The 15,375-nt window shown below is 46.2% G+C and overlaps 1 protein-coding gene across 1 annotated transcript in view; it reads right to left on the bottom strand.

Annotated features, from left to right (window-relative positions):
- The window catches only part of SCLY (selenocysteine lyase), a 48,398-nt gene extending 40,487 nt beyond the window's left edge, over positions 1 to 7,911 (bottom strand). Inside the window, exons 1-2 of the mRNA XM_088479282.1 lie at positions 7,845 to 7,911; positions 2,926 to 3,003 (exon numbers count right to left, since the gene is read on the bottom strand). Of these exons, the coding sequence (XP_088335408.1) occupies positions 2,926 to 2,993 (68 nt within the window). The 5' untranslated portion in view covers positions 2,994 to 3,003; positions 7,845 to 7,911. The remainder of the gene's footprint in view (positions 1 to 2,925; positions 3,004 to 7,844) is intronic.
- Positions 7,912 to 15,375: the final 7,464 nt, after the last annotated feature.

The raw sequence follows: 15,375 nt of genomic DNA, 5'->3' as shown, positions 1-15,375 counted from the left end.
TTGAGGGCCTTGTATATGACACCCAGAAACATATCTAAATACATTGCATTTTTTTTTTTTTTTTTTTGCTTCATTCTACATTTTTAAAACTTATATATATATTGTCAGGTATTTCATCCATATATACAAGCCATTCAAAGTTTTATATCTTTGTATTACCCTGGGTTACAACACATAGCTGCTCTGTGGTTACATTTGTACAGATTGAACACAGAAGGACTGTGTCATATCACAGGAACAAATGCAAACAATTCTGCCCAATAACAAACAGATGGCTAAGTAGCATACATTTATTAAAGGCTCCAGACGGGATGTACAATAACATTTTAAATCAGCTGACAGTATAAGGACTATACAGTGCATCTAGAAAGTATTCACAACGCTTCACTATTTCCACATTTTTTTGTTACAGCCTTATTCCAAATTGCAATAAATTAATTGGGTCCTCAACATTCTACACACAATACCCCATAATGACAACGTGTAAAAAGTTTTTTTGAGATTTTTGCAAATTTAATAAAAACAAAACAAAAAACACACTAAGAAATTACATGTCCTTAAGTATTCACAGCCTTTGCGATGAAGCTCAAAATTGAGCTCAGGTGCATCCTGTTTCCACTGATCATCTTTGAGATGTTCCTACAGCTTAATTGGAGTCCACCAGTGGTAAATTCAGTTGATTGGACATGATTTTGAAAGGCATACACCTGTCTATATAAGGTCCCACACTTGACAGTGCATGTCAGAGCACAAACTAAGCATGAAGTCCAAGGAATTGTCTCTAGACCTCTGAGACAGGATTGTCTCGAGGCACAAATCTGCGGAAGGGTACAGAAAAATATCTGCTGCTTTGAAGGTCCCAATGATCACAGTGGCCTCCATCATCCGTAAATGGAAGACGTTCGGAACCACCAGTACTCTTCCTAGAGTTGGCCATCCGTCTAAACTGAGCGATCGTGGGAGAAGGGAGCTAGTCAGGGAGGTGACTAAGAACCCGATAATCACTCTGTCAGAGCTACAGCATTCTCTGTGGAGAGAGGAGGGGTTAGGTATAAGAGATAGACAAAAATTAGTTAGACAATGTCTAGATCTACCCCAGTTGTTAGACAGTCAATAGATCGACAGGTACAAAAGGTCGACACACTAAAGGTCGACATGTAAGAAGGTCGACATGTGCAAATGGTCGACAGGGTAAAAAGATCGACATGGAAAAGGACGCCACGAAAATGGTCGACACATTTAAAAAAAAAAAAAAATTGCGTAAATACCATTCGGCCCCTACGGGCTCGCTTCGCTCGCCACGCTGCGGGCACGGTGGCTCGCTTCGCTCGCCACATGGATTTATTCCTCCTCCATGCCCACTTGGATGGTAGGGAATGACGTTGGATGGTAGGGAATGACGCTGGACACTGGCTCATCTTAAGTGCCTAACCCTAAAAAAAAAAAAAATATGTTGATCATTTTTGTGTCGACCATTTTCATGTCGACCTTTTGACCCTGTCTACCATTTGTACCTGTCGATCTATTGACTGTCTAACAACTGTGGTCGATCTAGACATTGTCTAGCTAATTACTGTCTATCTACAGTCCGGCACCCGAGAGGAGAACCTTCCAGAAGGACAACCATCTTTGCAGCAATCCACCAATCAGGCCTGTATGGTAGAGTGGCCAGATGGAAGCCACTCCTTAGTAAAAAGAACTTGGCAGCCCGCCTGGAGTTTGCCAAAATGCACCTGAAGGACTCTCGGACCATGAGAGACAAAGATTGAACTCTTTGGCATCAATGCCAGGCGTTATGTTTGGAAGAAACCAGGCACTGCTCATCACCAGGCCATTACCATCCCTACAGTCAAGCATGGTGGTGGCAGCATCATGCTGTGGGGATGTTTTTCAGCGGCAGGAACTGGGAGACTAGTCAGGATAGAGGGAAAGATGAATGCAGCAATGTACAGAGACACCCTGGATGAAAACCTGCTCCAGAGCGCTCTTGACCTCAGACTGGGGCAACGGTTCATCTTTCAGCAGAACAACGACCCTAAGCACACAGCCAAGATATCAAAGGAGTGGCTTCAGGACAACTCTGTGAAAGTCCTTGAGTGGCCCAGCCAGAGCCCAGACTTGAATCCATTTGAACATCTCTGGAGAAATCTGAAAATGGCTATGCAACAACGCTTCCCATCCAACCTGATGGAGCTTGAGAGGTGTTACAAAGAGGAATGGGCGAAACTGCCCAAAGATAGGTGTGCCAAGCTTGTGGTATCATATTCAAAAAGACTTGAGGCTGTAATTGCTGCCAAAGGTGCATCAACAAAGTATTGTACATAAGTATTCACAGCCTTTGCTCATGTGATTTCTTTGTTTTTTTTTATATATATAAAATTAGCAAAAACCGCAAAATAAACTTTTTACACATTGTCATTATGGGGTATTGTGTGTAGAATTTTGAGGACAAAAATGAATTTATTCCATTTTGGAATAAGGCTGTAACATAACAACATGTGGAAAAAGTGAAGCGTTGTGAATACTTTCCGGATGCACTGTATATTGCCACAACAAACAACATATATTCCAAATAATATAAATTGTATCATTCGTGTTGTTCTGTGACTTTGGGAAAAGTTTGTAATCATCCGTCTGCTGTGGGCTTACTAAAGTAATATATAGCCCACTAAAGACTTATGGTGGCGCAGAATAGTGCATTAAAGTGAAGATAGTTGAGGATGTACAGTATGTGGTGCAAACAGACTTACAGGAAGCCTGTGCAAGCGATGAAGCTGGAGGTGAGTGTAATGCAGAGTATAATAATGAATCTGCGGAATGAAACCTACAGTGTATAAGGACGGACAGCACGTCCACCACTCCAAACCCACCAATAGCTATGGCGCTGTATTATTCCGCTCCTGGTATGATGCCTGCATATCTCACCTCTGAGAATGGTTCCCCGTCTCCTCCAGATATTGTTCCTCTTTTATTGTCCTATAATTATCTGCCATGTACACAAAACTGGGACAAAAAGAGACAGGGTTATATATACAGGGACTAATTACATACAAAACAGGCAGCACTGTGGTTGCTGTGGCCAGATCAGGGCTCAATTGTGGTTCTAGGTGGTACATTTCCTAAAGGTCATTTTTGATCGATTATAAATCGATCTAAATCCATGTTGTGTTTCTGGGGCTGAATCATACATTTACTAACACTTAAAAAATATATAAAAAATTGTCTGGTAGTAAATGTTTTATTTATACCCAGAAACACAACATTGATTTAGATTAGAATTAAAATCGATCAAACTTGACCTTTAGTAAATATACCCCTAACTCTCTTTATGGCAGAGATTCCCAAACACAGTCCTCAAGGCAGTTCAGGTTTTAGAGCTATCCATAGTTGAGCGCAGGTGGTTAAATCAAATTGCAAGGTACTAATTAAGTCAACTGTGGTCAAGCTTGGATATCTTTAAAACCTGGACCGTTAGGGTGCCTTGAGGACCGAGTTTGGGAACCTCTGCCTTATGCTATTGCAGTGGACAGTACAAAACATTGCTTTCACATACACCTTTTAGCATTGTGGAGGGCCTGTGGGCCTGATTCAGTAAGGATCGCAGTTGCTTATACGCACGCAATCGGACGATTTCGCACTGCGCATGTGTACGTATCACAGTGCGCGAACCAGATGCTGCGATCGGAGTGGCGACGCAGACCCAATGCAGGACGATTGACAGGAAGTGCCGTACGTGGGTGGTGATGGGGGTGGTCAGGCGAACGCAGGAGTGCCAATGCGTTTCAACTGCGTTGCGTGGGCGTGCATAAATTAGCCACTGCGATACCAGGCGCAGCCTGAGGTCTCATAGCGTGCACCGAAGTAAGAGGTCTGACCTGCCTTAACTGTGCATATGGGTCCGATGTTACCGATTATTTACCTATGTTGTCAAATTATACAGATGTGAGTAAGGGGAAGTGGGCGTCCTTATTTTAGGCTGCGATCGCAATGCGAATGCAAACATTTGCATATCACCGCTGATATTAGGAATCGTCTCGCGTGCGTATAAATAGCGATCCTTGCTGAATCAGGCCCTGTATCTTTAGCCCTAGAACCAACAAAAGTTAGCAGACCATAATATACACCACAAACATACAGACTGCGTGTTAAACAGCCCTTATGGCCGTGCCATACCATGGCGTGACTCGGTAACACTTTTTACCTTCAAATGTGTCTTATTCGCAAAGCTGAATAAAATGATATGCGGCATGCCTATATTGTGTATGTGACTGCTGGTGTATCTGCATGCAAAATGCTACGTTATAGTGTCAGCAGCTGTGAGTGCTGGTGTATCTGCATGCAAAATGCTACGTTATAGTGTCAGCAGCTGTGAGTGCTGGTGTATCTGTGCGCAAAATGCTACGTTACAGTGTCAGTGGCTGTGAGTGCGGGTGTATCTGTGCGCAAAATGATACGTTATAGTGTCAGCAGCTGTGAGTGCGGGTGTATCTGTGCGCAAAATGCTACGTTACAGTGTCTGGTTGTGAGTGCGGGTGTATCTGTGCGCAAAATGATACGTTATAGTGTCAGCAGCTGTGAGTGCGGGTGTATCTGTGCGCAAAATGCTACGTTATAGTGTCAGCAGCTGTGAGTGCGGGTGTATCTGTGCGCAAAATGCTACGTTATAGTGTCAGCAGCTGTGAGTGCGGGTGTAACTGTGTGCAAAATGCTACGTTATAGTGTCCGCAGCTGTGAGTGCGGGTGTATCTGTGTGCAAAATGCTACGTTACAGTGTCAGTGGCTGTGAGTGCGGGTGTATCTATGCGCAAAATGCTACGTTACAGTGTCAGTGGCTGTGAGTGCGGGTGGATCTATGCGCAAAATGCTACGTTACAGTGTCAGCAGCTGTGAGTGCGGGTGTATCTGTGCGCAAAATGCTACGTTATAGTGTCAGCAGCTGTGAGTGCGGGTGTATCTGTGCGCAAAATGCTACGTTACAGTGTCAGTGGCTGTGAGTGCGGGTGTATCTGTGCGCAAAATGCTACATTACAGTGTCAGCGGCTGTGACACAGCATTTCACATTCAGGTACACCCGCAGTCACACACAGAATATAGACATGCCACATATCATTTCAATCAGCAGATGCTGCTTATGCGTCTGTTTCTTTTAATCTTCTAAGGATGTAAAATGGAAGGTTCAACACAATTGCGGACAATTATTTAGATGTGCAGACTCATTCCCTACAGCAATGGCGTCACTAGGGGAGTGAGGTGACACCATCCAAGGGGGTGACACCAAAATAGCAGAGCTGTTCTGCTATTTTGGGGTCACCCCTTCGGATATTGCGAGCAGCGGTAATGGATGGCACGCGCATGCACACGTCATTCATTCTATACGTTCCTGGGCTGGGGGCTTCTCAGAAACCTCGAGGAGCACTGGGCAAGCCCCTAGTGTGACAACACGGGCGCCGTGACACGCGGTCATGCAACGGGTCTTGAGGTGCCGCAGCGGGTGTCATCACACCCTGTGACGCCTCTGTCCTACAGCAGTGATTTCCAACTCCAATCCTCAGGGAACCCTAACAGTGCCTGTTTTTAGGGTCTCCTCATAGAATCACAACTGAAATAACTAGTATTACCTGTGCATCTTCTAAAATGTGTCAGACATAATGACTACACCTGTGCTTCAGTAAGGATAATAGAAAACATGTAATGTTAGGGCCCCTGAAGAATGTAGTTGGGGATCACTGCCCTACAGCATTACAGACAGTATGGATGAAATGTTAAACTAAAGCTGTTGGCTCGACATATTGTATCGCGGATACACATTGAGCAAAGCAATGAATGCCGGAACGATCCCTCGTTCCATCCTTCTTTACTTTCAACGGCACGACCGGACGATATCGCAGCGACCGCGGGAGAACGCAGATAGTCTGTACACACTGGATGATCCAGACGATATGTTGTACCAATTCGTCCAGAAACAACATATCGGCCCGGCATCGTCCTTGTGTGTACCCGGCTTTTAGCTCCTTCACTTATGATAGTGTGTTAATAATTTCTGACTCTAAACTTTATGAATAACATTTTAAATATCTTCCCAAAAGTTTAACACATTATTTGTCCAGAAAAATCATGAAGAAATTAAATGCCAAAAGAAAAAAAAAAAAAGACTGAAATAGCTTATTAAATTATTGTTTACAGCTGGGTACACACTTGTAGATATAACGTTCGTTCGAACAATGAACAATATATCGGTAGCGGATCAGCGGCTGTGTACACCCTATAATTCTGGGAATTACATCTTTCACACAAATATCAGGTAGGCCCTGTAGCATAGCTAAAGCCAATATAACTTGCAGATATATTGGTAAGTCTGGCTGTGCGCACAGGCGCCTCGTTGACCGTCCGTACACTGGCTGCAGGGATCGCCGCCACTGACATCTCAACTGGGCGAGCAAATTTAAATTATGTCATGTCAGCTCCGACATATGTGTATAGCGTACCAATCGGCCGCTCAGTCGGTGTGACGCCTGGTCAGCCATTTCGTCTGGTAAGCACGTACCCAGCTTTAGTCTCAGAGCATAGCGTTCCCGCTAGGCTGTTTTAGCGGGCCGCGGCGCCCTGCCCTCCTTCTGGAGGGCAAAAAGCACCCTGCCCTCCAGGAGGAGGGCAAAAAGCGCCCTGCCCTAACAGCCTGCGGGAGCCGTTCTCACCCGCGGGACGCAGTGTCCCGCGGGTGGACAAACATGCGGTGATCCAGTCACCGCCGGAGAATAGACGCCGGGCGCTCTATTCTCCCTTTCCGCAGCGCTTGGGGGCTGCCCGGCATGTCCGTAAGCGCCGGGCACGCCCCCAAGTATGACGAAAAGGGGACGCGTCTTATAGACACGCCCCTTTTCATAACCACGCCACCTTTTCGGGCGCGCGCGCAAGATTGCCCTCTCTAGCTCCGGCGCCCTGCCTGCCGCCGGAGCTAGAAGGAACACTAAGAGCACTGACCATTAGTGACCTCCTGTTTACTTTCTCTACAGAATTACTCTGAAAATGTGTTTTCCAATCCAGTTAGCAGTAAAATATTTAAGTAAATTGACAGGAGTATTCAATTCTAAGCTATATGCGGAGCAGTGAGGCTTGGCTGAGAACATATCAGTCATAAATAAGGTGCTGCTGACATTGTATGTTTTCCAGCGTACATCTCTGGAGGCGCCAGAGTAAGTGTCAGGGTAACTTTTACACAACTAAGAGTGTCTCCATTACAGCATATGTACCCCATAAGTGTCAGGGTAACGTATACACAAATAAGAGTGTCTCCATTACAGCATATGTACCCCATAAGTGTCAGGCTAACATACACAAATAAGAGTGTCTCCATTACAGCATATGAACCCCATAAGTGTCAGGGTAACTTTTACACAAATAATAGTGGTTCCATTACAGAATATTGAATGTGACAAATAAACATTACATTCTAATGGTAAATTCTGCAATTACCACTTTTTGATGTTTAAAAATGACATAACTCCATCTGCCAAAATATATACTTTTAAAAGCATTATGTATACCCTGCACAGAGCCCCCCTTCTCTAATTGCTGGGACTTGTGGCTCCATAACAAATAGAGAGCCGAGTAGCTGAGTCAGCACTGCAGTATGGCAAGTACAGTACATAGTAAGGTTTGGAGAAGACTGTCTACTACAGTATACACTGCATCATTGCAGCACAGTGACTAGTATTGCAGCACTTACAAAGCAGCACTGCGGTTATTATATTGATGACATGCTATATTACATTATATTATGTATTGTGTATACACACTCACATAACTACTCATTCACGCAGAGCAAGGAGGAAAGATCATCATACCATAGAGAGCAGATGAGGCGGGCTCGAAAGGATAGTTTAAAACCATAGAGAGAGTAGGAGAAGCAAGATTGTCTCCAGTCACCTGACGTGTCACGTGAATGAAATGGCTTTTTCATACAGAGACCGGTGTACACTACAATACCCGCAATGAGGGTAGACCATCACTAGGGTACAGGCAGTCCCTGATAGATATTGATGTTCATGTATTGCTGTTGGTTGTAGGTATTTCTCTGTGTCCTGTATAGATGACTATAAGCACTACAGTGTATTTTTTTTGGCTGTATAGGAGACTATGGGGGAGGTGAATCAAACCTTGGGAGAGAATTAAAGTACCTATCAATCAGTTTCTGTAATTTTACAGGCTGTGCATTAAAAGTGACAGGAGCTGATTGGTTGGTACTTTAACTCCACTTTCTCTGCAAGTTTTAATACATCTCCCCAAGTATAGACTATATTGTATGTATTTGTATGCTGAATAGGTGACTACAGTGTATAGATTGCACTGTATGTATTTGTGTATGTATATGTGCTGTATAGGTTACTGTAAGCTATATAGACTGCACTGTATGTATTTGTATGCTGTATACGGAATCCGTATTTTTTGACCGCTGGACGTGAGCCTGGTGGTTCAAATCCCAACGCCGACAACCCGATGGAGGAGATCGGAGGTAAATTTACTATTCCTAACCCTCTTCCCCCCCCCCCCCCCAGCCCTAACCCACCTTTAGGGATGCCTAACCCTAACCTCCCCCCGTTAGTGCCTAAATCTAACTCCCCCCTCCCCGCACCCTAAACCTAACCCTCCCAGGGTGGTGCCTAACCTCCCCCCTTAGTGCCTAACCCTCCCCGGGGGGGTGTCTAGGTCCCCCAGGGGGCTCCCTAAACCTAACCCCCCATCCCCGACTACGTAGATATTTACCCCCGGCGTTGGACAATTGGTGCAGCGTCCCGTCAGAGTTCCGGCGTCGGTATTTCGATGTTAGATCGGGATTACACTGTCGGGTTTCATACCGGCAGCCATGCGTGCGCAGGTCTCTTAACTACATGCCGCTGTATACTGTAGGTGACTATCAACTGCACTGTATGTAATTGTAGGGGAGATGTATTATAAGCGACACACATCATGCCGGTGTAGCTCTTCCTACGTCTACAGTCCCAACGAGATGTATTAATTAAATGTCTACCAGAGTGAGGGAGTGCAAACTTCCCCTTCCAGTGATCCCTGCCAGGCCCCACAGCGAATCAGCCTAGTGCTGATGCACTGTGTCTCTCCTTGTCAACTCCAGTGGGCATGTGTGAGATCTCGCTAGCATCACAATATCTCCCGTGCGCAGCCCGGAGCCCAGCAGCCGCCGCCGCAGCCATGGACACTAGTGCTGTTGCTGCTGTGGTGGGGCAACAACAGTTGCAGCTGTCGAAATCAATAGCTGCAGTTGTCGGAAGGGTCAGTGCCACCGACCGTTAACATTGGCTGGCACATTGGCCCGCTATCTTGTAGATAGCAGCGCCAATAATGACGGAGGCGCATAGCTGCACTGTCATTTAACACCCAACCCTACATTAATACATGGGGGAGAAGCGAAATCATAACGTGCGATGATACCACTGAACCCCATAACACCCCCTCATACATCTCCCCTGTGTGCTGTATTGGTGACCGGATATACTGCAATGTATGAATTTGGCTGTATGCGGTGAAGGTAGGATTGTCATATTATTACTTATATTCGGGACACATGTGAATTATACAGGTTCTGTGGTCGATTTAAATCCAAACAAATTGGAGACTTGAAGTCAGACAGCCTTTATGTAATTCATATGTGTCCCAAATTATAGGAATTATATGGGAAGCCTATGTATATGTGACTATATAGATTGTCCCGTATGCTCTATGTTTATTGTATAATCAGCAAACTGACCCTCCAGATCACGGGTGGGCAAAATACAGCTAGTAGGCCATATGGAGCCTGCTAGCAAATTGTCAGGTCTGCATCATCCTACCCGTCCACAGCCTGCGTGTGGCCCATTCGCTTCTACACTGCCTCGGAGCTGCTGGTCGAGGGGGGCTCACAACTACTCATGTGGACGGGCTCACAGCTCTGCACCAGGTACACACACTTAGTGGCAACATTGGTGTTCACTGTAAGAACACTACTCTTTCTGCATTCTTGGATAGGAACTGTTCTGGTGTTATATGCAGAGCAATGGTATTTTGTGGAACACTGTTCTGTTACTGATCGGCAGTGGCAAGATCCACCGCAGGTCAGGCAGTGTGATAGTCTCTGCCGCTTATCTCTGCGACTCCAGGAAGGATCACCCGGGAAAACTGTTAACTATGGTCACTAGGAACCCAGTGTCTGACTCAGGCTGAACCACACTCTGGGGGCTGGTCTCATAGTGCACATTCTGGCCCTCATTCAGAGCCGTACGCTCTGAGCAGAGCGCACGCTCTGAATAAGGGCCGCCCTCCATAATTATGGAGCGTCCTCCTGGACGCTCGTATAGCTGTGGGTCACCACCCACAGCCTATACGAGCGTGCAGTTTGATGGCCGCGATGGTCGTGACCATCGCGACCATCGCCACTGCGAGCCGGAGCCTGCGGTTGAGGTTTTCAACCGCAAGGCCCGGAGTGATTTTGGCTCTATCAGAGCCAAAATCACTCCCACTGACATCACTAGTGATGTCAGTGGGCCGGCTTCTGACGGTAGGCGTTCCCTTGGGAACGCCCCTGTCAGGGAGGCACGCCCCCGGCACACCCACCAAAGGGGGCGTGCTGTCAATCAACATCGACAGCACGCCCCCTTTGATCAGACACAACGAGCGAAGGAAAGTCCTTCGCTCGTCGCGTCTGGCGCATGCGCACGACGGAGCTCCCTCCGTCGTGCGCATGCTCAGTGCAGACCATCGACCCACTTACGAGCGGACAGCCGCTCGCGAGTGGGTCTGAATCAGGCCCTCAGTCTCTTCCATTGATGTGGCTGCTTGCCTAATTCCTAAACCTTCCCCGCCGACCTGTCGCCCCTCCAGCAGCAATTCTAGTGATGGGGTCAGCCTGTGTCTTTCAGCGTTGAGTCAACGCAGGAACCTCTTGACATGAAGAATTAGGGGCCCATTTATCATTTAATATTTGTGGTGTATTCCCCGAAAACACCTGCAAATATTAAGTATCACCCAGATGTATTATGGAGGGATCGTTGCAGATATCTCCAATATCTGCTGCTGTCCCTCCATTTCCGCCAGCACCGCAAACCCCATAGGTTTCTATGGGGATGCGAATCATTCCAGAACTTGGTCCTGAAGGCACCAACATGAAAAGCGGCATGATCTCACATCATGGGGGCAAGCCAACATGTCAAGTCCCTGTCATGCTGGGGGAGGTGACCAGCGCGTCCCATCCGCTGGGCTGCACCCATTCTCTCTCTACACTCTGAATGACTCTTTCACCTGCAGCTCTGCATAGCAGGCATGTGAGAAAGTGACCTCCCTAATTCCCCGACAATTTTGGGACCGTTGGGAGGCCTCTATATTGTCATGAGTGCTGCAACAATAATGGGGTAAATGTAATAGCAGATTAGCCACTAAATATGGCAATACTTTAAAGGAAGAGCCAAGCTGTGTATGGAGAGCTTGAGATGCCCTGTGGAGGATAAGCATGGCCTCTGGGATTCTTGGTGCCGGTATACAGAAAAGGTATTACATATCATTCCCTAGTTGAGGTTTTACAACAATTTTGAGAATATTGGATCTTGAGAGAGGTCTTTATTTCTGCATCCTCTTGTTACTTACTGTCAGGAGATTGTCCTGCAGCTGAGCAAATTCTTGCTTGAAGAATTATTGAAATGGAATAACTTCCTCATTTTCTCAAGCACAGCAACACAGTTACCAATGTCATCAACTCCAATATGACCCTGACGACTTCATGTTTAATGCTTTGTTTTATATTTCTCACTAACTGGCCTGATTAAAGGTAACTTGATACCGTCTGCCAACTGGGTTTTTTTTTGTTTTGGGACTTTACTGGTTATGGAGAATGAATGATGTGCAAAGTCCAAATTCGCTACTAGGTTATGCTCCTGGAATAGATGGTCTATACACAGGACTGAAGATAAAGAAGGATTGCATTATACTAATGCTAGGTACACACTGACAGATACATTGGCCGATCAATTGATCGGCCAATATATCTGCTGCACGTCGGCCAGTGTGTACCCGCGATATGTCGGTGAACGTCGTCGACATATCTGTCCATCGGCAGGTGTGTACACACACAGCAGCCACGAGGAGGGGCGCAGGACACATCCCAGGACCCGAGGGCACAAGCAGATGATGGCCGTTCAGTGTGTATGAACGACCATCATCTGCAGATATATCTGTCAGGTGTGTACCCACCTTTAGAGGTCACAAAAACCACAGTAGAAATGGCACAGTGTGGTGCAACTAGAACCAAGTTAGGTTGGTCACAGAATTTTGGCAAGAGGTGTTAATATCAAATATGGCCAGCAGGTGTCAGCAGATGACAGAAAAAAAGCTTAGCAATGCAACAGTTACTTAAATGCAAATAAATGGATTTGGGTCTGTAGGAGATAGCAGGTGAAATGCAGAGGGTCAGTGCAGTATTGTATGCTCAGATTGAGCGATCTTGACTGAATAACAAGAGACTTTCCTCAGATTAGCTCACGGGTCAGAGTGGTATTAGGCAGTGCAGTTGAATTTCTGGTCATATAACTGCTGTAGGAGAGGGCATATGAAGAAAGAAGGTATAAATCTGCCACCAAATCGTATTATTGGCCCAAAACCAACAAGATTTAGCCAGGTCAGGAAAGTCCATAATGCACAAGAAGTTAAATGTGGATCCACACTCCTGCAGGGGATGGGTACGGGATGCCGGCGGTCAAAAACCCGAAGCCAGCATCCTGACTGGGTTAGGATATCAACACCTGTCGGTATGTATCCTAACCCTCCTCAATGCCTAAACCTTACCTTACCTATGGGATGCCGGTGTCAGGATTCTATTGCCAGTATTCTAAGTGCTGGCATACTGAACATTGAAAGCCAGGTAAGGTGTACACTCCAGGGCTTCGGCTCAGGGTGTTCCCATTCACTATATCCCCTTGGGGGTGACTCACTGAATCACTGTATTGTCAATCTTTGCAGCCCAAAAATCAAGGGTGGGTCTCTGATCTGGAGCCAGGAAGGCACTTGGCACAGACCCCTGTACACGGGGAAATGATCTTCTACAGTGAGCCCAGGAGACGCTCTAGACCTTGCTCAGTGGGCAATGATGTGCTGGGCAGTAAGATTCCTCATGGACCCTGGGCTGCCATCACCCAAGATGATGGGTGCGGATATAAAGGACTGAGAAGGCACATCTAGTAGCAGTGATTGCCAGACTTCTCCCTTTCCCCCTCCTTTGCCTCTACAGCAGCCTTCCTCAAGTTGTTTTTTTACTTTGGAGCAATCCTTGAAATTAATTTTTAAATCTTGGGGAACAGTTATTCTTATTAAAACACAAATTGTTACTAGAGACCAAAAAAACCAAAATCTAAAATCACAGGAAAAAGTTAAGTGTTGAAGAATAGGAACAATGTACATTAATTGTATATAGTGTACAGTGACTCTATATGTATTAACTTTACTTCAGGGATACGGTTGCAGGCAATCTCTCAGACATTCAAACCTTGGGCCTGATTCAGACCCACTCGCAAGCGGCTGTCCGCTCGCAAGTGGGTCGATGGTGTGCACTGAGCATGTGCACGACGGAGGGAGCTCCGTCGTGCGCATGCGCCAGACGCGACGAGCGAAGGAAAGTCCTTCGCTCGTTGTGTCTGATCAAAGGGGGCATGCTGTCGATGTTGATTGACAGCACGCCCCCTTTGGTGGGCGTGCCGGGGGCGTGCCTCCCTGACGGGGGCGTTCCCACGGGAACTCCTCCCATCAGAAGCCGGCCCACTGACATCACTAGTGATGTCAATGGGAGTGATTTTGGCTCTGATAGAGCCAAAATCACTCCGGAGCTTGCGGTTGAAAACCTCAACCGCAGGCTCCGGCTCGCAGTTTCGATGGTCGCGATGGTCAAGACCATCGCGGCCATCAAACTGCACGCTCGTATAGCCTGTGGGTGGTGACCCACAGCTATACGAGCGTCCAGGAGGACGCTCCATTTTCATGGAGGGCGGCCCTCATTCAGAGCGTGCGCTCTGCTCAGAGCGTACGGCTCTGAATGAGGGCCCTTGTTCCTAATGTATGACTTCAATAAATAAATATTTATCTTTCATGTTAAGATTGTGTCTGTTTTGGTTCCTTTTTTTCTGCAAACCTGTCTTTATTAAAGAACAGCAAAAACTTACAACAGCCAATCAATAATGAGCAACACTGGAAGCAGATTTAGAGGACGTGGGCCAAAGCTCTGTAAGACATGGATATTAAGATAACCATTTAGATGCTGTGGTAACCATAGTCCAGTCTCTGAAATGACAAACTGGAGAAACCAAGGCTGTTTCCAGCACAAAGTAGAGGGGAGGATGTAAAAGAAAAGGAAATCATCAGGGGTGGTGGGGCAGTAGAGGAGGAAAGCCAAGTCTGCAAAGTGATGTAGAGATAACCGTGGAGGGGCTAGGTATAATAAAAGAACCCAGGAAGGGGAGAAAGAAAACTCGTGAATCCCAGGACATGTCAAGGAGGCAGAGAGACCACAGTTGTGATCACTAAGGGAGCGGCGAGAGTGCTAACATCGGACACTGTAGCTAAATGTGACCGATATGTATCAGATTCTGTAAATCTCATACCAATTATATACTCTGAGGTTTTATTGAGGGCAAAAAACATGTCTTCCATGGTCCTGTAAATATCAATTTGTTTAAACCAGAGAGAATGTGTTTGAGGTCACGAAGATCTCCGAAGACATTGGATCACATCCCTGTCATTAAGGGTTTAGGTAATGTTTTCTTATCGTGAGAGAGCCATAATATCGGAATGTGAGGAAGAGGGAGGACAGATATTTCTTCAGAAATTTCCTTAACTTTTTTCCAATATCCAGTTTATAAGGAGCAATGCCACCAAATATGGAGCCTAATGATACATCCAACAGAGGACCATTTTATCTTTTTTAAATACATTATTATTGGATTGCCGCTAAGTAATAAACAAGAAAATAGACAAGCAAACTTAAATTACAAATAGCTTATGTAACAGCAATAGGGGTATGGAGAGCACCAGATGCATTGAAGATAAGTTTCCACTCATCGCACTCATCATTGTTGCAAACTGCGCATGCGTAAAAGACGCAGTACGCATACCAGTCACGGCGATCGGGAGGTGATCGCTCACAGCACACAGGCAGCCCACTAGTTTGAGTGACAGAACGGGCTGTTTGTGGGTGGTGACGGGAAGGACAAAGTGGGTGGTGACGGGAAGGACAAAGGAAACGGGTGTGGATGTGCGAACACAGGCGTGTCAGTGCAGTTTAACACCATTATAAGGGCGTGCATAATTAAGATGCATCGTTCGCATACACGTCATATGAGTGAAATA

This window comes from Taudactylus pleione, unplaced genomic scaffold (assembly GCF_031769625.1).
Source record: "Taudactylus pleione unplaced genomic scaffold, aTauple2 ptg000229l, whole genome shotgun sequence".
Classification (NCBI taxonomy): domain Eukaryota; kingdom Metazoa; phylum Chordata; class Amphibia; order Anura; family Myobatrachidae; genus Taudactylus; species Taudactylus pleione.
The sequence above is the reverse complement of the archived record's forward strand: the minus strand, read 5'-3'. Positions and strand labels throughout refer to the sequence as shown.